Source organism: Schistocerca serialis, chromosome 1 (genome assembly GCF_023864345.2).
Source record: "Schistocerca serialis cubense isolate TAMUIC-IGC-003099 chromosome 1, iqSchSeri2.2, whole genome shotgun sequence".
Classification (NCBI taxonomy): domain Eukaryota; kingdom Metazoa; phylum Arthropoda; class Insecta; order Orthoptera; family Acrididae; genus Schistocerca; species Schistocerca serialis.
This window is the reverse complement of record NC_064638.1, coordinates 241197192-241222081: the sequence shown is the minus strand read 5'-3', so window position 1 is coordinate 241222081 and position 24890 is coordinate 241197192. Positions and strand designations below refer to the sequence as shown.

Here is a 24890-nt window from a genome sequence, read left to right as displayed (position 1 = left end):
AGGAGCGTCTGTCCGACTTCTGTAGTAGTGTGGGGTGGAAGTTGCTTCTTGCAGGAGCCAAAGAGTACTTGTCAGATCAATCCGTTCCGCAACTCATCATCATAACACCCACACACTTACAAGCACCACACCTGATACAGTTCCGTCACTGTCCAGAAGTGCCTACCATGAAGGATTGCCCCATTCCCAGTCTCCACTGAGTGATTATATAGCAAAACATAGCCTCAACGTGGCGTGAGTTCGCCGCCCCCCAGCCGCTTGTGAGCTTGAGCAAAGGATATCCATTGTAGGCTGAACTTAATAAATCGTTAATCAACTGCCTCCAACATGTACGTGGCTGATTTGCTCTTACTTAGCCACTAAAGAATCCCGTGCCATTAGGTTTGGAATCAGAAGAGCTACTGGGGGCTAACGACATTGTGGCTGCGGAGCAAGAAAGGCATATCCAGCAGCAGCAACAGTTCAGAGACAGAATTTAGCAGAAGGGTGCAAGTCAGTGTTGATTATAAGCGTTATATGGGTTCGTAAGGTCATTTTTTCTCTTAATGTGGTTGTATTTCACACACATTTTTTTAGCTTCTGGAGTAACATATTTTGAGCGAGAAGGTATGTGCCCAGGGGGCGACCCAGCCTTTACTTGATCAAGTCGCTGGAGTATGAGCAGATAATTTAGAATTACTTAAGAAACTAGAAAGCTTACTGGAAGGAGAAGGGAACAGCCACCTCCTAGTGTGTCCCTGCCCATCCTAGACGCTAGCACTGCCACATTAGGTTATGAGTAAGATGGGAGAAAACGTTTTGGCGTTCATGAACAATCTACACAATCATGGATTCAAAATTAGGAGGCTAGAACGATGAGCAGTTGTTGAGTAAGGCTTGATGGAGGTTAACAGGGGACAAAACGGCATGTGTTTTGTGCCAACAGTTGTGGGGTACTCATGTCCTCCATGAACTGTGGGAAGTGTTATTGGACCGCTGTCAGAGTAAAAACGCTTCTAGGTAGTTTCAGGAACAGCTGAATAATGTATCTCAGAGGCGAATAAACAAAAAATTTTGTGGACAGAATTAGGACAGTAAATAATCATCCTTTGAGCTTCTACAGAAAGCAGAAGAAAGGGCAATGGATGCATTACTTCAGTGATTACCAGCTGAAGTTCCCTGCAAGATTCGAACAGAATTTCCGAACTCATGAAACAAAGCTGTGACAACTGATTTGGCTCTGGCAGAAATAAAAGCAGTGGCCAAACCTAGGAGAGAAAAATAGTATTTAATACCGAAGTTACATGTTATCAGTGTGGTCAGCTACGTCACATTTGGCACATCCGCTGGAAACCTCTGTGTGGGAGTTGTAAACAGGTTGGACATTCGGATCCAAAATGTTAACTGAGTTTTTCACTCGCACAGGATAGAATGATGCAAGGTGGAATTCGAACTCCAGCGTTAAACATAAGCAGGGTACTTATGGCCACTGTGTGGTGTTACTGTAAATATGAGCTCAGCAGATCCGTGTGTGGAATCAGTGGGAGATTATTGTGTGACCGACTTTGCAAAATACATGGTCACAGGTATGTATGGCGAGTCAAAATGTACTTGGAGTACGAAATCTAGACCCACCTTGTTGTAGACTAAGTGTCATAGTTAGAGATAATGTTCAGTTGCTCGGTTTGATATTAGTTAACTTCTGACTGAGAGGGAAAGATTTCCAGGCCAGGCTTGTGTGGAAATACTTCCTCCAAATGACAGCAATTGTCATGTCTTAATGGGGCTGGATTTTCTGAGCACACATCAAGCTGAAGTCGATCTGACATGCCAAACAATAGAGCCGGATGATGCATTGTACCACTGAGGTATTACAGCCAAGAAAACTGAACTACTATGAGGCACATTCCTAGACCAGGGGAAGTCTCCTTAACTATGAACTCAGTTCGTTCGAATCGACTCATGAAATAAAGTATTACAAGTGCAGGGAAACTAGTCGGCGCAAATTTGCCATTCAGTATTTTGTGTATGGTTGAAGTTCAGGAGAGAATGAGGAACTGGACAAAGTGCAATGAGTAGTGTGCCGTAGAATATCGCGTGCACAAGAGGTTGACGGGAGTTGTGTAGTGATTGTCACCAAGGATAATTCTGGTTATTAGAGGTAGAGCTGTTATGAGGTGCACTGATAGCCAATCTGGAAGACAAAGATGGGCTGGAAGATAAAGATTTTGGTAGGGAGTTAAATATAAAATTCTCTAAGCCATAAAAGTCTGCCAATTTAGCTACAATGTGGGAGGTATCTACAGGGAAGGGATAAGGGGGAAATGGAAAAACTGTTAGAAGAAAATGCAGAGTTTTTTAACGCTCCCAGACCATTTTCTGTACCACGGATAATGAAGTATAGGATTCCCACTGGAATGAGCTGCTGATGTCCAAGCAACCATACCGAGTTCCACACCACTTCCAATCGGCGATGGAAAAATATAAATCAACAATTTCATTATAGTATTATACAAGAAAGGATCAGCACTTGGAGGGGGGCAGCAATAGCAACGGTACCTGTGGTGTGCGTACAGTAAGACCTTTGGTACACACACCATCAGATTATTTGACTTGTCGCTCTAACGAAGTAGGCGAGTGTCAGCAATATGTCTCGTGGTCTTATCGTGGTGTGTTTATCTTCTGCCGTTAGGTCAGACGATAGAAATGCCACTTGCACGCTTAGAGTAGCAGATTGACGGTAACCAACTTTAAACAGAACTTGATTAATTTTCACACACATTTATTAAAATAATAAACAGGATAGACATTACGTAACTTGATTCTGGATGCTGTTTACAATTGACAATCTGAAGTTCCTTTGGTCTTGGTACGTTAATCTTATTCTCACATATCTCTGATACTTGACAAAGTGTCAATACATTTATCTTCATGGCTATGTACAGGAATATGGTAATCTTATTAGGTGCAGACTGAAACTTGACTACAGACTAATGCAGACTGGTAGAGGCAAATGCAGACTAATGCAGACTGACTAATCGGAGGTCTGTACACTCGTTATAATACCTCGCGCGTTCAGGTATCACTGCGGGAGTGTGATCCGCGAGGAGAAAAGGTTCTACGTTAGCAGCAATCTCATTGGCTGCGTTACATATTAATACGCGGATTGGCGGAAGCAGAATTTTGTCCGTCTCTAAGACAGCGCCATCTCGTAGTGCGGAGACGGACGAGCGCTGCGCCTGCGCTGTTGTGCTTAGCGAGGCGCGCTCTACTGGGAAAGTTGTGTACGCGCTGACTACGCGGAACTATGTACACAACAGTACCATAGCAAAAAATAAATGGGAGTGGGGTACATCGGTTTTGTTTAAGTGATGGTATTTGATTCAGCATGGTTATTGATGCGTAGCCAGTGCCATATAGTACGGATACTTCGATAACCGGGACAAGGCCGATATGTTACAACTATGGATTTGCAAAGTGGGTACCAACACTTGGAAGATCGACTCAAGACCACATTTATGTCTCTACCTGGTAACACTGAAAGTCGTTTGTATTGAAGAAAGCACTAGTGATGTTGCAGAAGGGTGCTGCCAGGTTTAAAACCGAGACAATTTACGGTAAATTTAGATGATATTCTAGTGTTTTTCAAGGACCTCTAAAACCGTGATGTATGGTTATTGGATGTGTCTAGTCGATTATGAGCAACATAGCTTGGTTCGGTGAAATACCATTTCGTCATAAGTGAAATTCGCTATTTCCGCCATGTTATCGACTAGGATGGTGTGTAAATAGACCCCTTGCTCGTATCATCCATGTGAGAATTTCCTGATTGTAATACAAAAAAAGAGCTGCAATCCTTTGTAGCTTTGGTTATCTATTATAGAATGTTTGTACCAAAACTTGCGGATATAGTGAGATCCCTCACACCTAAGGAAGGGGAGAAATTTCACTGGCGAATAGATTCTGAAGAGGCCTTTGTGTAGTTAAAGGACCTATTAATCACTGGTCATGTCCTAGCTTTTTCAGGTTACCAAAAGCAGTTCATGTTGTCTCGTCATGCTTGCAACCATGCCTTAGGCTGCGTATTAAGTCAAATTGTAGATGGAGTAGAGAGTTCAATAGCCTGTGCTTCCAAGCAAGTAAATAAGGTGAAGAAGAATTATTCGACCGAAAGAAAAAGAGACGATCATCCTGATTTGTGGTATCACATATTTCTGTCGTTATTTTTACAGCAGATGCTCCAAAATAGTAACAAATCATGCAGCCTTAAAATGGCTTATAGACCTGAAGGATCTACTTGATACAATGGGCATTACAGCTCTGTGATTTTGACACTGAAGTATCCATGACCTGGGAGAACTCACAATAATGCCGACAGCCTCTGTCAGAAAGTGCACGCAATAGAGTGTTATGGCATTCCTGTAAACGAATAGCAGAATGCACAGGGCACTGACCCAGATTGTCATCAGTTTGTATTGCCAACAGACTAGCGCTGATGAAGGGGTACTGCATAAATAAACGAAGTGTGGATAACATATAATCATACTATAAACTTTACGTGATGAGATGTTGAGATAGCCCATGATTCTATCTTGGCAGCACAAAGAGGCCGAGTAATTACAGAACGATGTATTACAGAGAAGCATTTATGATTGACACACGAGTGGGACATGGAACAATACTGAAAATCTATGTGTCTTGTGCACGAAGATCAGTCCTTAACCATCATACAGTTACAGAGATTACCAAGCCTAATGATTGGTGTGAATATTACTGAACGACGATGTGTCAATAGCAGGGAATCAGGACATTTTAATTATTACTGACCACTTCACATGCTCTGTATCTATGATTGCTGTGCCTAATCAACAAGCAGAGACAGTAGTGCAAGCAATGGCTAACCACTGGATCTTTAATTTTGGGACACTGGAGACCATGATAGCCAATCAGGGAACTAATTTTATATCTGAGTTAATAAAGCAGTTATCTCAGTTCCTACAAATCTAGAAGACATGAACATTTGATTTGGAAGGTTATGGAAGAGCAAGGTAGGTGCATAAACAAGAACATAAATGAAATGTTGAGAAGTATGTGAACAGTCACCATAGTAGTTGGCATACTTTGCTGTCTTATTTTATATTAACATATAACTCGAAAGTGTATTAGGTTACTATAGGTGGAGGATCCCTTTCAAGCTATAAAAATCAACCCCTGGGTACGATGTGTCAACCTTCTGTAGTTTTTCAAAAAGAGTAAGAGACATGTGGCGTCAGGTACAGAAAGCAAATACCAAAGCCCTGGAGCAGCAAGAAGACAAATAAAAATTAAACTATCTAAATTACAGACTGGTAATTGAATGATGCTAACCAACCCTAACATTCCTATGGGCAAAACGAATTAATTCGTTACATGGCTTCAGGGACCCTATCAGATGGTCAAGACGACGTTTACAGTCACTGTGAAATTACAGCTTCTTATGCCTATTATCATAGTGCACATGGAGCAATTTCGACTATTCAAATGTGCCGCAGAAGCTCTGCTGTAGTTGTTAGCAGCTTCCTCAAAGAGGAAGAAGGAGATGGTGGCAGGTGAAGAGTAAGGTAAAATCCAGCAAAGCGAGAAAATTCCACCTACAGCTGTACCTGCCCCTCCATATGCACTGAGACTGTGAAATCAGCAATGATAAATATGAGTAGATACTGAACACAATCTATTCACTGCTTTATCTGCTTTATCTTTCTTTTGAGACCCTGCTCACCGAAAAACTAAAATGCCTAAATTCCAACAATTCTCGCCCCCTGGACGAAATGGTAGCAGCTCAGAATAATCCAGTTCGAATGGAACAGCTACTGGTATATGTAAGGCAACGACGCAGAGAGTATCAGCATCGTCTCCTTACATTAAGAACTTTTCTTACAGCCATTCCCTTAGTTTTGATATTGATAGGCTCTACATATTGCTACCAACAAAAATTGAGCAATTCAAACTTCACTCCATCTGGAGGTCTATGCCAACCATGTCATCCGTTTGGAGAAATTGCGTGCTAAGAATTCAGCAGTACCAGCAAGACTGAGACACCTGGCTGTCTGTATAGGCTATACAACAAAGTTGTGTTCAGTGTAACTAGCAAAATAAAGATAATATGTGTGTCCAGTATGAACTGTGTCTAAAGCAGTCAGTGCTACTACAGCAAGGAATTCAGAAGGTGGAATTTTTCAAAGAGGGGAAGAATGTAGCAATGCTGGCCAGAGCAAGTGATCGTTGCTATAATCGTGCTCCTTGCACTACTTGGTCGATAACCAGCCATGTTACCAAAGTCCAGTACGCTTCTGCAATGTTTGGTACAGCAGAGCATCATGATGCCCGAGGTGCACCAGACCCTGATGTGTACAAATATTGGTAATTCAGCGAACTGGAGGCATTGAACTCTTGACCTCCGTGGAGAAGGCTACTGCTGTGTGACCCAGAGGAGAATCATCACCCTATATCATGCACTGAAGCAGCCATCACTATCTATCACGTGACCATTTGTCTTACAGTTCAGCATCAGCTCTAATGGGCTGAGAGTCTGACAAGTACACTTTCAGCCACCAGCTCGTTTGCCATCTGTCTTTGCCAGGTACTGTGAATATCAGGGTATACTATCCAGATGCCGTTACTTCTGTCACCTCCCATTACTGGGCCACGTCGCCAACATCCACTGCTCTCATCACAGCCATACTCTTCTGCATCACCAGCTCTTGATGTAGCCCTGCTGCAGGCCACGAATGCCTACCATGCAAGGTTGCTTTGTTCCTGGGTCACCAACTCGCTTGGTATCATAGGTGACTACACAGAAACAGATCACGACAGTGGATTGTATGTTCGACACCCGCTGACCACCTGTGGTTCTGGGCACAAGATACCCGTTGTAGGCTTAATAAATAAAAAAAAAAACTTCAGCCAAGCTCAATGTGATTGGATTTTACTTTGCGTACTACTAGAGAAGTATGTGCCTAGCAAAAATATAGGGGAGGGAAAGGATCCACCTTGGCACAACAAACATATTAGGAAGTTGCTGAGAAAGCAGAGAATTTTGCACAGTCGTTCTAAGCCCCGCTGATAAACAGAAATTATGAAAGCAGTTGTCAAAAAATCTATGAGAGATTCTTTTAACGAATATGAAAGCAATACAATGTAAACTTTCACGGCCGGTATTGTCTTCACTTAAAACTTTCGGGCTGATAGGCCGTGGTCGAAATATAAAACTGTCTCCTGACGTTTCGTCTCCGACTGCAGGAGACATCCTCGGAGGTAAAGCGGCGAACTTCGACCACGGCCTATCAGCCCGGAAGTTTTAAGTGAAGATAAAAGCAATATTTTATCTGCAGATTCTAGAAATAACCCCAAAAGATTTTGGTAATACGTAAAATCTATGGAAGCTACAAATAATTCAATACCTTCTCTTGCTGACAGTACGGGTAATGTAACGGATGATGATAAACAGAAGGCTGAAATTCTAAAACTAGCTTCCAAAAACTCGTTTACGATAGATATATCTCACGATGATCATATAGATCAACATCAGGAATCAAAAATTAAAAAAAAAACAGTTCGCTAATCGAAGATCACAAAAATCTAGATATCACCTCCATAGAGTTATGATACACCTACCTCATAGAATGTGTATACTGAATTATTCATAAATCTCTGGAATTAAATATTTTTTCTACATTCATAGAACACTTATTACTGATAGTTCTTTTAGGATAGGAAGTCTAGAAACTTTGCTCTTGCTTAAGGTGTAATAAACATCCGTTTTTCACTTATTATAAACCTGTTTTAAGGATTACTGCAAATTTTCCAAAATTTGACAGTTTTATGTATTCACATTGTCATTTAAATGTTAAGCTGATTATTAAAAGAATATTATGTTTCCAACAAACTGTTTTCCTTCATCCAAGCGATTTAAAATTTCTAGAGTAAGTAACCTGAATCTGTATATTTTAAATTAGTGTACCATTGTAAGCAAGTAATGAAGAAGGCACGTTCAGCTCAATAACGAGACTAGTACCATTGTGTAGAGCTGTTAATAAAATGTTTTCTCACTTTCTCTATGACATCTAGAGACATGGGCATTCTTTGATAATTAATTAAAATCTGCTGAACTGTTACTCAAGAAACTACTTAGGTTACTCATAACTGTGAAGGCCTATTGAAAAAACACTCTAACATATGTGATATGAAAATGACAGTGAAATCGGTCAGAAATGCTGAACCTTCTAGGTATTTAATGGATGTTTTGTGGTAATTGGAAATTCATCACAGTCTGGCATCCCAACCAAAAGCCATTGCTTTCTATGGGTCGTCGCCTTAACAATTACGCTGTCGGAGCATGCGTCGATGCCCCACTCAAACTTTCATTGTCGCTGAAAGTTTCCACCTACGATCCCTGAACACAGTTCACAGAGGTCAGGTAAGAATGCGGAAATACCATCGCTAGTGGAATGGATTTTTTAGAGGACTGAGGTTTTACCCTGCCGCAAAGGATGTGCGTGAACTAAATCAACTGAAATGAAATGGAGTCAATGGGGATAAAATCAATACAATGCAATGATAATCTTTGAAAATTAGGCAGAAATGCTCAATCTGCAAAGTAAAAACAATTGAAAATTTGTGCGACCAGATCGGTAGAGCTCAAGCGAAATAGCTTTGCAGGAGTGCAGAAATGCATGTTGGTTCTCAGCGATGGGCAAGTCCATCCCTTTGTTTCTGAGTGTTCGCCACCTTAGTCTGCTGTCACTTGCCGAAGAGGCCATCTCAGTTGTTAATACACTGATTTTCTTATATTGGTATTCAAGTCAGAGACTACTGACTGCTGAAGTTATTGCTCATACTGGCATAACCCATTAATACGGTAGTTTGCAGACTTGCTAGTTGCAACTTGTTCTGCTTGTGAGTAGGCTTCATGTGTTGAACTACACCTCCAGTACTACACAGCATTTGCATGCAACAGAACCCCCAACACTACCATCGTCTCTGCCCTATCACACCATGTGTGCAGGTATGGGCCAAGTTAATTCGTGCACACTCTAACAAGCGTGGCGATAATCCCATCTTGCGCAAGCAAGGAATTTGTATATTTTTTTAGTTATCGCTTTTATTTAACACAGACCACGGTTGCTGTGCCATCTCAGAAGACAGCCACAGGCCAGCTACAATCACAAAAGACTATATTTGCCCACATATATCACAATGACTTGAATATAAGCTGCACAGTTAATATTGAATTGAGAGAAAGAGAAAAGACCAGACGAGAAACTTTTATGTCAAATTAAGAGTGTATAAAAACTTTCACTGAATGGTCGTTCTCAAACACTTGTTTTTATGTTGTAATGTAGACAAATTACACAGGAATAAAAATATTTTAATCACAATCTTTAGTGATGTCACAGCGAATATTACTATCGTTTGGAGATCGCGGTGCTACGCCAAGGTTGTCAACGTGAATCGATACCACGAACATTACCAATGGTTCGGTATAGTCTGCAACAACCAATGGGAGGCACTTAAGATGACCACACCTTCCTTTCAGCAAAGCATCACCCTCACGCTGAGTTTCTGACCTCATCTGAAGGAGACGGCATCGTAGTGTAGAATCAACGAATTGTTAAGGTTTCACATGAACCTGTGCTGCCGTAAACGTCGAACCTCAAGAGAACAGTTTGTTACTTAGTGCATCAAGTGATGCTTTCATATTCAATGACGACGTAAATTATCAAGTTATCCTGTGGAAAACAAGTGTGTCAACTGTGAACTAGTATTTCATGTATTCTAGTTCGATCAGCCTTCTCCCAGAACAATGAAAGAAAATACAGTTATGGCCGGATGATGGTAGTTTCATCCAGTATTTATCTCAACACTGTCAGTACTTCTTTATCCTCCTTCCATAGTAAATTTACCTCATTATCATGTATGGTACTAAACACATAACGCATCTTCAACTCTTACACTAGAACCTGGTGATATTGTAAACAAAGAAAAGAACATTAAGTTCAGGATATTTCACAGTTTTAAGCACACTCTATTCTTTCATTTACGAAACAGCGCTCTGTATATCATTCTCCAGTGCGAACCAATGCCACACATCTGTTTCGTTCAAGTCATAATTTTTGCCAGCTTCTCTGTTTGCATTATAGGTGCTCCAAATTTCGTAGTTTGTTGTTGAGTTTCGCTCAACGTTACCAATCATTGGTGAGGAATGAATTTTTATCTTTAGTTCTATAACTACTGATTTGGAGTAGGTATGAGAACATTTGCAAACGGCAACACCAGTTCCCGTCAGATCAGCGAAGTTAAGCGCTGTAGGGCTTGGCTAGCACATGGATGGGTGACCGTTAATGTCTGCCGAACGCTGTTGGTAAGCAGGGTGCACTCAGCCCTTGTGAGGCCAATTGAGGAGGTACTTGATTGAGAAGTAGCGGCTCTGGTCACGAAAGGTGTCAACGACTAGGAGAGCGATGTGCTGTCTACATGGTTCTCCATATCCGCATCCAGTGATATATTTGCTGAGGATGACATGGCAGTCGGTCGTGTTTCTTCCTTGTTTCTAAAACTAGCCTACCCAAGTAAAGCGACCATGCCCTCTATTCATTGGCTGAGCCAAAATCGCTCGAAAGAGCACAGGCAAAGACCTAAACGTAGCCGTTGTAGCAGAGAAAATGCGGAAATCGATCAATGTGTTACCGACACAAAAGCAATGAGCGTTTGGCGTCATTGACGGGAAGCCCCTTGCGCGGCAGCTCCGACTGCCTTGGTGCAGGTCTTATTACATTCGATGCCACATTGGGCGACCTGTGCGCCGGATGGGGATGCAATGATTATGAAGACACCCAGTCCCTGAGCGGAGAAAATCTCCGACCCACCCGGGAATCGAACCTGGGCCTGTAGGACGGCAATCCATCACGCCGACCACTCAGCTATCGGGGCGGACACAAAAGCAATAAGTGCGTGTCAGTAATCAATAAGATAAATATGGAACACATGAGCAATGGCTGATCAAACCTATCAATATTGATGAGAGGTTTGCAGACAGTGGTGAGAAAACCTACCTGCTGGCCGTCGTAGTTGAACGTGACGTCGGCGAGCAGCGGCGAGGCGATCTGGCGGTAGAAGTTGCGCAGCTGCAGGTGGGCGTCGGCGGCCTCGTAGATCCTGCGGCCGACGCCGCTGTTGCGCAGCGCGAGGCGTCGCAGGAAGCCGTAGTCGGCGCCGGTGCCGAAGGCCAGCGTGAAGATCGCCGCGCCCGACTCTGCGTTGCGCTCGGTGATGCGGCGAACGATCTCGTCAGTGTCGCTGACCTCGCCGTTGGGTTCGCCGTCCGTCAGCAGCACAATAATGGGCGAGTGCCGACGCCACCCAGGCGCCGAGCCGCCGCCCCCGCTGTGCACCCCCGCGTCCGACACGCGCAGAGCCGTCTTCAGTGCGCTGAACATGTACGTGACTGCACAGCACACACGTGAGTAAATTTGTTATCGGCCTGCTTCCAAATTATTCGCAGCTAACACATTAATTGACTAGTTTAGATGGTTATATTTACACAGTGCTAAAAAAACAAACCTTGAGGACTGGTCCTCTCCTTTTCAGGCTTGTGCAATTGAAAGCTCAGTACCCAGACACCACTTCTTAAAGAAGTATTACGCAAAAAATCCAGAGAAGGCTGGGTTAAGTACAAAAATTTTTTAACTTATTAACGTAGTCGCTGACAGCTGAGTGTGCAATCTGAAAGTCTTGTGAACGATCGAAATTTCTGTTGTAGCCCCTTTTATAAGATTTTGTTTTTCGATTTTCGTATATATTGTTGTTGTGGTCTTCAGTCCACAGACTGGTTTGATGCAGCTTTCCATGCAACTCTATCCTGTGCAAGCTTCTTCATCTCCCAGTACTTACTGCAACCTACATTCTTCTGAATCTGTTTATTGTATTCATCTCTTGGTCTCCCTCTACGGTTTTTACCCTCCACGCAGCCCTCCAATACTAAATTGGTGATCCCTTGATGCCTCAGATTATGTCCTACCAACCGATCCCTTCTTCTAGTCAAGTTGTGCCAAAATTTTCTCTTCTCCCCAATTCTGTTCAATACCTCCTCATTAGTTATGTGATCTACCCATCTAATCTTCAGCATTCTTCTGTGGCACCACATTTTGAAAGCTTATATTCTCTTTTTGACTAAACTATTTATCGTCTACGTTTCACTTCCATACATGGCTACACTCCATACAAATACTTTCAGAAACGACTTCCTGACACTTATATCTATATTCGATGTTAACAAATTTCTCTTCTACAGAAACGCTTTCCTTGCCATTGCCAGTCTACATTTTATATCCTCTCTACTTCGACCATCATTAGTTATTTTGTCCCCCCCCCCCCCCCCCATATTTATTAGCGAATGGAAACGTTAACTTAAAAATATTTACTTATATTTTTTAAAATAAATAGAACACCCTTTGTTCTTAATAGTGCGGGAGTGCTGTAACAAATAAGTCTGTAAAGGCTGCACTCAGAATCCTGGTTTGAAGGGGGCCTCGGCTCTTGGGGTTGTATGTGAACTACGAACATGGGGTTAAAAGCTATTTGGTTTTCCCCCAACCAGTGGCCATTTGTATAGCCACTCAAACATCTGACTTGAAGTAGCTAGGTTGCAACATATTAAGCAAGGTTTGAACGACTAATCAGAAGCGACGTCCAGGGAAATTGCATGACTTGTTTAATTCGTTCAGCAAAAGACTTTAATTGGAGTGATATTAACGCTCAGGTAATAGCACCATTTGTATAGGCATCCTTCAGATTTTACGTTTAAAAACACCCAAAAAAAACACGTTGTATGACGAAATTTCTTAATTGCACCGCGTCTGTACTTTAAACTTGTACGAATAGTTCCAGACTTTGTATCAAAGTAGGTAAAAGGATAAAGTCAAAATGAAATTTTGTTGTCCAATAATCTTTGTCTCTAGGCGGGTATTATGGTTTAAAGTCGAGCTAAATGCAGCATGTAAAATTCGCTCTTACTTGAACTGAATGTGTGGATAAGGTTTAAAGTGGATAAAATAAACTAAAAAATGCATTCTTACCATAAAATTGAAAATATCTAGCTTCATTCGGATTTCATTCACAAAAAACAGGTTTTTGTAAGAAAATAGAGAAATACATGTTTTGTGGAAGCTTTATCCATTGCCACGATGTAAGGAACGTGGTTCATAAGACGATAAAAGAAAGTATACCGGATCATCATTACCTGATTCAACAAAAATTTACATCGGTTTAATGTCAAAGTTATGGTAGAGTAAAAGTTGGGAACCACAAGGAAAAGTGCTCCTATCATAAGAAAAAAAGACGAATATGCCCTGGGCAGAGTTAGGGGACGTAAAAAAAAAATAAAATCTAGCTTTTCGACATAACTGGCAGTTTCTAAGACTTCTGAATCCAAACATCTTGAAATATTCGCACTATTTTACACGTTAATCCTACTTCCTGAGTGCCGTGAGTTTTCTTAGCGAGATGCTGGCACACCTGCATCTTACAAGTCCCTTATCCTATGACCAAAATCCAGGAAATTATCCAGGCATAGGAAAGGTATATAATGTCTTATCACTGAAGGGCATAAAAACGTTTTTCTTGCAGGGGGGGGGGGGGGAGATAAAATTCCTGGGGGTGGATTTGCTTCTGGACTACGCTGTAACAGTTTTATTTTTAGGTGGGAGGGATTGATTTTTTCCCAGAGTAGACGATTTCTCCCCCAAACCCATCTCATATTAAATGCACAGTGCAGGGTGTAAGAACAAACAGTCACAAATTTGTGTGCTTCTAGAGAGTGGGATGCATATACAATGGGAAATATCAAAGAGCGAGTTACATCTACAATAGGAAGTATCCCCTAGTGGGGATGCATGTATCCTAAACTTTCATCTCTCGTTGTGTCTTATTGCACAACATGACAAATGCCTGTTGATGACATGATGGCATTTGTCATGTTACCTGACACGGCATCATGTATCATGTTACTTTACATGACATGATGCATTGTATTACAGGACGTGGGTGCCCATAATAACAAGTAAAAAAGCACAAATATGTCAAGTTGTTTTGCATTAAGTGTCTTTGAGGCTGGTAGAAAAGTCGAAAAGTTAGTTCCCTTCTTTTAGATCCCTAACTCTGTGCAGAACACATTCGCCTTTTTTAGGACTATGGCAGCAACATTTTGCATTCTCGTTACTAACAGCAAGGAAAATGCGACTACCGATCATGGATTAAAATTTAGTACAAAATTGCAAAACAGCATGTAGAAATTAAAATAGTCCTTATTTATAGAGATTTAATGGTATTATTATTATAATTATTATTGTTCGAATCAGGCTGACACAGGAGCACACGAGACACCTGATTTATGACATTATATTCCTTTCCTTTTTTTGGCTTCCCAATACTTTTTTATTATTGTTCTCTGTTGTTCTCTCCTATCTATTATGGCTCAAGAGAGAGTGATTCTCGAATGATGGCAGATGTTTTCTAATGCCTGTCGGAAATTAAACTCTGAAATGCGCCGGCAGTTGCAGCAGTTTGTAGAAGAATGTTATTAGCACGAGCAAGAAATGATCAAGGAAAATGTCTGTAGTCTGCTTCCGAATCTGAATGGCTGAAATATTTATAATTAAAACGATTTTCATGGAGCTTCTCGGAGCTAAGGAAATCGAGGGTCATTGGCAGCTCTTGGGACTGTGGTAACGTGTTTGTGAAAGTATAGTGTGGAGGTGACAGTAAATTAGTTGTGTGTATGTAGTCGAGGGAGAGTGAGCCTTAATGAGTCACAAAGTTATTCTACTGGTACTGAAGCGCGTAGGAGTATTAAAGTGTGTTTTCCCTTATGCAGGTGTGGAATTTCGTTTAGAAAGGCGCCTTATGTGTACAGACATCAAGAAGATTGGAAGATATCTAAATTATGTGAAGCACAAAACAGATTAATAACAAATTGATCAGTATTGTAGCACATAGCATAATGAGGTAACTACATGTAAAGATATCAGTCCTTGAATTTCTCTAGTGGCATACTTTTTTCACTTTTTTGGATCCCATATTTATTTGAAAATGAAAATGTTAATTAACAAATGTGGAACCATAGTCTTTCTTGAAAATAACATCGGTTTTTTAATTAATATTTGCAGAAAATATACAAAAATTTAAATTTTTGTTTAAAGGTGGAAACATCAAATAAAAAAATCAAATACTTTTTTTTGAGAGTGAATGGTACTGTTGATGTATATAATCTTTTCGTTTAGTGAAGAGTCTTTTCGCGTATCTGTATCGAAAATTCAATTTTTTATCACGCAACTGGCAATCAAAAGTAGTAAGATTTTTTAATAAAAAAGTCATTTGTTTTTTGTTAGTTAACATCCTTTTCTTAATAAATATGAAGTACAAATGTGTGCTAGTATCAAAATTAAAACCAACAACTCCATGATTACAATCTCATTAATCTACATGCTGAGGTCTCAACGAATTTGTAATTAAATTACGAATGTTTTACCCTTAAGAGCATATTGCAAGAATTGGTCGTGGTAAATGAATAATCTTCCAAAGAACCATTAAACATTAATAACTGTTGAACACTTCATGTAATCTTGACAAAGAAGGTAACAGATGACAACTTAGGGCACTAGCTATCATCACTAAAAGCCTATTATCTGCATTTTATTTATTGAGTTAATTCGTATTTTACATATTTTAATTATGTAGCTGTGTCAGATTATTGTATTATCTCTAGTCGCATATCAAATGAATATAGCATGGTATTCCTTAAACCTTTCCCTACTTCATTGTACAACATATGTCTAGGTTATTACTTCATTTCTAATTTATGTAATTAAATTGTAATTTGGACTACATTAAAGACACTTACAACTTGAAAATGGTATTTTTCACGTAAAATTTGTTAGCAACACTGAATAGAGAGTAAAAAGCACATATACTGAGGATGTTAAATTTATTGCTGTGTATTTTTTTCACAAATTTTTCTGTGTTAATTGTCGTTATTGCACATGTGCAAAATTCATGATTAAATTGTTCATTGTTAAACTTTTAGAAATAGAGTAATGTGTATGGTCTGAGGAGGTTCAGAGAGAAAGACCTTTCATTTGACATATGTGTCTTTGTAACATGTATATTCCGAATGGTTGTCCGTTTTCTATATCATTTTCATTATTTTATTCTTCTGTTTGAATATATATTGCTTTTTATTTTGAAACTCGTATTACATGCCAATGCTTGGATAAAGAGACTGAAGGATCACGGGTTACACTGTTTTTTCAGCGAGTTTAGTTGCTGGGAACGAAAGCTCGAAATTATGATTATACAAAAAAATGTGTGTGAAATCTTATGGGACTTAACTGCTAATGTGATCAGTCCCTAAATTACACACTACTTAACCTAAATTATCCTAAGGACAAACACACAGACCCATGCCCAAGGGAGGACTCGAACCTCCGCCGGCACCAGCCGCACAGTCCATGATTGCAGCGCCCTAGACCGCTTGGCTAGTCCCGCGCGGCCATGATTATACCGACTCGCACTTCTAAAAAGAACCGTACATTTCAGTGCTTAATCTCGTCCCAGGGATTTTATTTAGTACACTGCATTATGACAAATTCGTCACATCCTTCCCTTTCATGTCATTCTGGTCGTGTTATAGGTAACCTTGCGTCTCGGTGTTTTATTCCTGCTATCTTCAGAATTTCAAAGAATTTGTTCCAGTCAAACGCTGCAAACCTAGATTCCCCTTTCGTCAGTTTATATTCTAAGATAATTTGTGGGATCAGTATTACCATGCGTGTTCACCAGACTCTAACACTGTATTCATGTTCGTATGTATTACCACCCACCGCTCTTCTGCATACGAGTATTCCTTCCACCTTGCAGCCTTTTCTCCGTTGTTTAATGCGGGCTTCCCACCTGAGCTCGTACATTCATACAGCTGCTTCTCTTTTCCGCTAAGCTTTTAATTTAATTTTCCGACATGCGACCCCTACCTTTTCCGTGCATGCTTTTACAGCCTTGCATTTTTTGTCTGGCCGTTCTTGCTCTGCGACTTTCCACTTTCTGTCGGTCTCATTTTGTGGACGTCTGTAATCCCTTTATCCTACTTCATTTGCTGGATTTTTGTATTTTTCCATTTTTTTAGTTAAATTCAATATCCCATGTGTTATCCAAGGATTTATTCTGTACCTTTTACCTACATTGGTTCTCTGATGCCTTCACTACTTCATCTCTCGAAACTACCGGTTCGTCTTGTAGGGTATTCCTTTCTCTAGTTTCTGTCAGTCGTTGCAGAAAGGCCTCTTTGACATTCTCTACGACCCGTGTGACTTTTAATCTGTTCAGATCCGATCACAGTAATGTACTATCTTTTTCTAATTTTGTCAGACTTAATTTCACCCTCATAACCAATGAATTATCTACAGTCCACAATTGTCACTGCAGATGTTATAGTGTTTTGAACCTAGTTTCGGAAAGCTCATTACATACATAAAGCATCTGAAACCTTCCACGTACGTAACCGTCTTTCATGATTCTTAACAATTATTAAAAAACCCTTTGCGCTAACTTCCACAAGAAGGCTTCGTCTTGAGCCCTGATGTGTAGTTCTCCACTGGAGTGGACAGCTGCCAATGTCGCTTCTCCGGCGTTTTAATCAGTCCCGCGGCTACAAATGTATGTAGTTCACAATCTACTAGTGCTGTGCCCTTTCGGCTTCTACAGCCTTAGGATCCATTAAAAAAGTCAAAGAAGCGACATTAATAGCTCTTCACTGCGGTGGACAACTGCACCTAGAGTTAATTCCTTTTTCTCAGTTCCCGTTTGTTGATATGCTTCCTTGTCCTACTATTGAATTCCATTCTCGCATAGAAATTAATATTTCGTCTTCTTAAGGACGTCAATAATTTCTTTTATCTCATCATACATTCTTCCAACTCCTTATCACTTATGGTGTTAGTAGGCATATAAACTTGTGCTATTCAGGTGGATGTTGGCTTTGATTCTATCTTACCTATGAAATTACTTGACGTTAGGAGGTAGAGTTGAGTATTGTGACACTACCTAGCGCTTATATCAATAACTAACATTTGTAGAGTGGTTAAAATTCTGAGATTCATATAACACATACTGAGGAGCAACTATCAGACATGTGAAATTACAAGCAAATGCCTAATGTACATAGGGTAATGAACTATTTGTGGTAGTAGACTGGATTTATGTACTGCAAACTGCGATGTTAAAAGCTATTGTCAGAGTCACTCCAAGTTCTTCAACGGTGATCAGTTTTCTAAATGTTTTCAACTGCCTAATGAGACAGAGTATAATCATGAACGGTAATTCATCAAATGTGCTTATGTTAAACAGGAAAACGTGAGTAATGAAATGTGAGAAAGAATATGTCATAATGACAATAAAAAAGGGATATGTCTCCAGCCAGCTTCGTGTTTCTTTTTTTATAGTTTCATATTATAGCGAATCATATCCACTGCTTTATTTGCAGCAATCGCTACAATAATCCTACAATCTTTGGACTACATGGGCGCATTAAAAATACAGCAAATTCATACTAATTCCAAGTATTTTCTTCTGTCTGAGGTGCCAATTGTCAAATGCGTTTCACACACGTACATTGGCAACTGTTTACTAGGAAAAGCAGAGAAGATGAAATCTGGAAGTTAACTACAGCTCTTTTATTGTATTGTGATTTTTATATGTTTAAAGTCCCGGAGGAGACTTGTACATACGTCCGCTCGCTTCAAGGGAGTTAATGCTGTTTTTGGCCTTCGCGATGTTCTCGCTTGTCGCTTCGACGATGGCACTGGCGTTGAACGCAGAGCTCACGTCCGGCTGCCAGTGTCGAAACGTGAGCGGCACGTCTGGATGCCATACCTGCAACCAAGCATTATCACCTGAGTCTCACTTCATTCAGCGTGGTACAAAATTCACTCAAATGTCCAAAAACCCTCCCCACAAACGCGCTGCTAAGGATTTGGTTGATCAGTAAAACGGAATGCATACCGTCTTGGAAACAGGTTATAAGATGAACATCGGCGTTGTTGTGGTCTTGAGTCCAGAGGATGGTTCGATGCTGCTCTCCATGCTACTCTATCCTGTGCAAGCTTCTACATCTCCCAGTACTAACTGCAACCTACAGCCTTCTGAATCTGCTTAGTGTATTCATCTCTTGGTCTCCCTCTACGATTTTTACCCTCCATGCTGCCCTCCAATACTAAATTGGTAATCCCTTGATGCCTCAGAACATGTCCTACCAACCGATCCCTTCTTCTAGTCGAGTTGTGCCACGAATTTCTCTTCTACCCAGTTCTATTCAGTACCTCCTCATTAGTTATGTGATCTACCCATCTAATCTTCAGCATTCTTCTGTAGCACCACATTTCGAAACCTTCTACTCTCTTCTTGCCCAAACTATTTATCGTCCATGTTTCACTTCCATGCATGGTCACACTCCATACATATACTTTCAGAAACGACTTCCTGACACTTAAATCTATACCCGATGTTAACAAATTTCTCTTCTTCAGAAACGCTTACCTACATGTCTACAATTTATATCTTCTCTAGTTCGACCATAATTAGTTATTTTGCTCCTCAAATAGCAAAACTAATCTATCACTTTAAGTGTCTCATTCCCTAATGTAATTCCTTCAACATCACCCGACTTAATTCAACTACATTCCATTATCCCCTTTTTGCTATTGTTGATGTTCATCTTTCAAGATACTGTCAATTCCGTTCAACTGCTCTTACAGGTCCTTTTCTGTCTCTGATAGAATTACAATCTCATCGGCGAACCTAAGAGTTTTTATTTCTTTCCCATGGATTTTAATTCCTACTCCGAATTTTTCTATTGTTTCCTTTACTGCTTGCTCAATATACAGATTGAATAACATCGGGGAGAGGCTACAACCCTGTCTCACTCCCTTCCCAACTGCTTCCCTTTCATGCCCTTCAACTCTTGTAACTGCCATCTGGTTTCTGTACAAACTGTAAATAGCCTTTCGCTCCCTGAATTTTACCCCTGCCACCTTCAGAATTTGAAAGAGAGTATTTTAGTCCACATTGGCAAAAGCTTTTTCTAAGTCTACAAATGCTAGAAACGTAGGCTTGCTTTTCCTTAATTTACCTTCCCAGATAAGTCTTAGGGTCAGTATTGCCTCACGTGTTCCAACATTTCTACGGAATCTAAACTGATCTTCCCCAAGGTCGGCTTCTATCAGTTTTTCCATTCGTCTGTAAGGAATTCGCGTTAGTATTTTGCAGTTGTGGCTTATTAAACTGGTAGTTCGGTAATTATCACATCTGTCAACACCTGCTTTCTTTGGGATTGGAATTATTATATTCTTCTTGAAGTCTGAGGGTATTTCGCCTGTCTCATACATCTTCCTCACCAGATGGTAGAGTTTTGTCAGGACTGGCTCTCCCAAGGCTGTCAGTAGTTTTAATGGAATGTTATCTGCTCCTGGGGCCTTGTTTCGACTTAGGTCTTTCAGTGCTCTGTCAAAGTCTTCACGCAGTATCGTATCTCCTATTTCATCTTCATCTACATTATCTTCCATTTCCACAATATTGTCCTCAAGTATATCGTCCTTGTATATACCCTCTATATACTCCTTCCACCTTTTTGTTGACCGAGCGAGGTGGCGCAGTGGTTAGACTCTGGACTCGCATTCGGAAGGACGACGGTTCAATCCCGCGTCCGGCCATCCTGATTTAGGTTTTCCGTGATTTCCCTAAATCACTCCAGGCAAATGCCGGGATGGTTCCTCTGAAAGGGCACGGCCGACTTCCTTCCCCATCCTTCCCTATTCCGATGAGACCGATGACCACGCTGTCTGGTCTCCTTCCCCAAACCAACCAACCAACCAACCTTTTTGTTTTCCCTTCTTTGCTTAGAAATGGGTTTTCATCTGAGCTCTTGATGTTCATACAAGTGGTTCTCTTTTCTCCAAAGGTCTCTTTAATTTTCCTGTAGGCAGTATCTATCTTACCGCTAGTGAGATGTGCCTCTAGATCCTTACATTTGTCCTCTAGCCATCCCTGCTTAGCCATTTTGCACTACCTGCCTATCTCATTTTTGAGACGTTTGTATTCCTTTTTACCTGCTTCATTTACTGCATTTTTATATTTCTCGTCTTTTTACCTACTTGATCCTCTGCTGCCTTCGCTATTTCATCCTTCAAAGCCACCCATCCTTATTCTACTGTATTTCTTTCCCCCATTCCTGTCATCGTTCCCTAATGCTCCCCCTGAAACTCTTTACAACATCTGGTCCCGTCAGTTTATCCAGGTCCCATCTCACTCAAATCCCAACTTTCTGCAGTTTCTTCAGTTTTAATCTACAGTTCATAACCAATAGATTGTGGTCAGAGTCCACATCTGCCCTGTAAATGTCTTACAATTTAACGCCTGGTTCCTAAATCTGTGTCTTATCTGAAACTTTCCATTATATCCAGGCCTCTTCCATGTATACAACCTGCTTTCATGGTTCTTGAACCAAGTGTTAGCTATGATTAAGTTATGCTCTGTGCAAAATTCTACAAGGTGGTTTTCTCTTTCATTTAGTACTCCCATTCCATATTCACCTACTACGTTTCCTTCTCTGCCTTTTCCTACTATCGAATTCCACTCACCCATGACTATTAAATTTTCATCTCCCTTCACTAGCTGAATAATATCTTTTATCTCATCAAACATTTCATCAACCTCTTCGTTATCTGCAGAGCTAGTTGGCATATAAACTTGTACTACTGTAGTAGGCGTGGGCTTCGTGTCTATCTTGGCCACAATAATGAGTTCACTATGCTGTTTGTAGTAGCTTACCCGCACTCCTATTTTTTTGTTCGTTATTAAAGCTACTCCTGCATTACCCCTATTTGATTTTGTATTTATAACTCTGTATTCAACTGACCAAAAGTCTTGTTCCTCCTGCCACCGAACTTCGCTAATTCCCACAATATCTAACTTTAACCTATCCATTTCCCTTTTCAAATTTTCTAATCTACCTGCCCGATTAAGGGATCTGACATTCCACGCTCCGATCCGTAGAACGCCAGTTTTCTTTCTCCTGATATCGACGTCCTCTTGAGTAGTCCCCGCCCGGACATCCGAAAGGGGGAACTATTTTACCTCCGGAATATTTTACCCAAGAAGACGCCATCATCATTTATCCATACCGTAAAGCTGCATGCCCTCGAGAAAAATTACGGCTGTTGTTTCCCCTTGCTTTCAGCCGTTCGCAGTACCAGCAGAGCTAGGCCGTTTTGGTTAGTGTTACAAGGCCAGATCAGTCCATCATCCAGACTGTTGCCCCTGCAACTATTGAAAAGGCTGCTGCCCCTCTTCAGGAACCAAACGTTTGTCTGGCCTCTCAACAGATATCCCTGAGGCACGCAAGCCTCCCCACCAACGACAAGGTCCATGCTTCACCTACAAAATTTAATTCTTGAAGTGTGACATGTCTAGAAAATGACCAACTTAGACGCAATGAACATCAACAAAGGTGAAACAAGTGTCATGCAGTGTACAAAAATTAAGTGAAGTGATGCTGAGGGAATTAGATTAGCAAATGAAAGGCTAAAATTTGTAAGAGAGTTGTGCTGTTTTAGCAGGAAAATAACTGAAAACAGTAGAAGTAAAGAGGATATAAGATACCGACTCACCGTTACAAGGTAATCGGTCGAGAAAAGAGAAATTTGCTGACATGTAACATAAAATTGGGTCTTAGGAAGTGTTTTACGGTGGTATTTGTTTTGTTTATAGCCTTATATGGAATCAAATATGGACGGCAAGCAATATATACAAGATCATAGAAGTTTGTGATGTTACAGAAGAATGGAGAAGATTGAAGGATAACTGACGAAGAGGTACTGAATTGAACTGGAGAGAAAAATTAGGTATTGCACAATGTGCCTAAACAAAGAGATCGGCTCGTGGAACTCAATCTGAGGCATCAAGGATGAGGCGGTTTCGTAAGGGAGGGAAGTGTGAGGAGGAAAATTGTAGATCATGAACAAGGCTTGAGTACAGTTGACACTTTCAAGCTGATGTATGTAGTTTGCAATGTAGGTTTATTCACACGTGCCTCTGGAGTTTCTGTCGATGATTGTATGAAAGTTGGAAGAAATACGGATTCATGGTACATATCATTCGATGGGGAGAGCATCTCTTCAAGTTTCCATTCGTAATACGCACCGTGACTAAGTTGCAGATTTCACTACTGGAGGGCAGGTGTGTCAGGACATATGAACTAATCATCCGCTCCTTATCATTGCCTCGAATTAAAAGGGGCGCTCAAAAACGCTCCGTTTGAGGGCGTTGCTACATCTCAGATTCAATGTAGCGCGACTCCGATGCGGGTATATAAGCACCGAAATGTAGGCAAGATATCAGTGTGACATTCGTGTCTTTACCGAAGTACACGCCATAAATATGGAAAACTGAGGTATGGCGACGTTATTATTAAATGCGTCCAAACAGGACCAACGTGCTGTTATTATTTTCTTGGCTGCTGAAGGAGAAACATCGGTAGACTTCCATCGGAGAACGGATAATGTGTATGGGGCAGCATAATTGCCTTAATCCACCGTTGGCGAATTGTGTACCAATTCAGTGCTGGCCACGATTCGACACACAAGACGCCGGTCAATCTGTGCAATTGGACACTCGACAGTAGGACACTGGGACACTCTAGAACATACCCTGATTTATTCCCATGCAATTACCACCCTTCCAGTCCCTTAAAGACGGCCTTGGAGTGTCGTCGAGTCCTGTTGGACGAAGATGTGAGTATGGCAGTTACAGACTTCTCCAAGGAGCAGGACATAGTGGTTTAGAAAACGGGTATGTTCATACTGATGGCTCGATAAGACCATTGCCTCAGAACTCACGGTGATTTTGCTTCACTGGCATACCGATTCTGAACAGTACAGCCTTATAAAAGAAAAGTTTTAATGGCCACTTATATTTCGCGCCTGTAGACAGACAAACGAATGAACGAACGCCCACAGTGGACTGCTGTCTACATCTACACCTACATTTATACTCCGCAAGCCACCCAACGGTATGTGGAAGAGGGCACTTTACTTGCCACTGTCATTACCTCCCTTTCCTGTTCCAGTCGCATATGGTTCGCGGGAAGAAAGACTGCCGGAAAGCCTCCGTGCGCGCTCGAATCTCTCTTATTTTACGTTCGTGATCTCCTCGGGAGGTATAAGTAGGGGGAAGCAATGTATTCGATACCTCATCCAGAAACGCACCCTCTCGAAACCTGGACAGCAAGCTACACCGCGATGCAGAGCGCCTCTCTTGCAGAGTCTGCCACTTGAGCCCGCTAAACATCTCCGCAACGCCTTCACGCTTATCAAATAACCCTGTGACTAAACGCGCCGCTCTTCTGTGGACCATCTCTATCTCCTCTGTCAACCCGACCTGGTACGGATCCCACACTGATGAGCAATACTCAAGTATAGGTCGAACGAGTGTTGTGTAAGCCACCTCCTTTGTTGATGGACTACAATTTCTAAGCACTCTCCCAATGAATCCCAATCTGGCACCCGCCTTATCAGCAATTAATTTTATATGATCATTCCACTTCAAATCGTTCCGTACGCATACTCCCAGACATTTTACAGAGGTAACTGTTACCATTGTTTGTTCCGCTATCATATAATCATACAATAAAGGATCCTTCTTTCTATGTATTCGCAATACATTATATTTGTCTATGTTAAGGGTCAGTTGCCACTCCCTGCACCAAGTGCCTATACGCTGCCGATCTTCCTGCATTTCGCTGCAATTTTCTAATGCTGCAACTTCTCTGTGTA

General features: G+C 41.1%; 1 protein-coding gene across 7 annotated transcripts in view; it reads right to left on the bottom strand.

Annotated features, from left to right (window-relative positions):
• LOC126466754 (inter-alpha-trypsin inhibitor heavy chain H4-like) overlaps window positions 1-24890 on the bottom strand; it is a 207579-nt gene that overhangs the window by 97916 nt on the left and 84773 nt on the right. For all 7 annotated transcript variants that reach the window (XM_050096405.1, XM_050096410.1, XM_050096408.1 and 4 more), the window contains exons 8-9: window positions 18792-18936; window positions 11070-11461 (exon numbers count right to left, since the gene is read on the bottom strand). In XM_050096405.1, the coding sequence (XP_049952362.1) occupies window positions 11070-11461; window positions 18792-18936 (537 nt within the window). The remainder of the gene's footprint in view (window positions 1-11069; window positions 11462-18791; window positions 18937-24890) is intronic.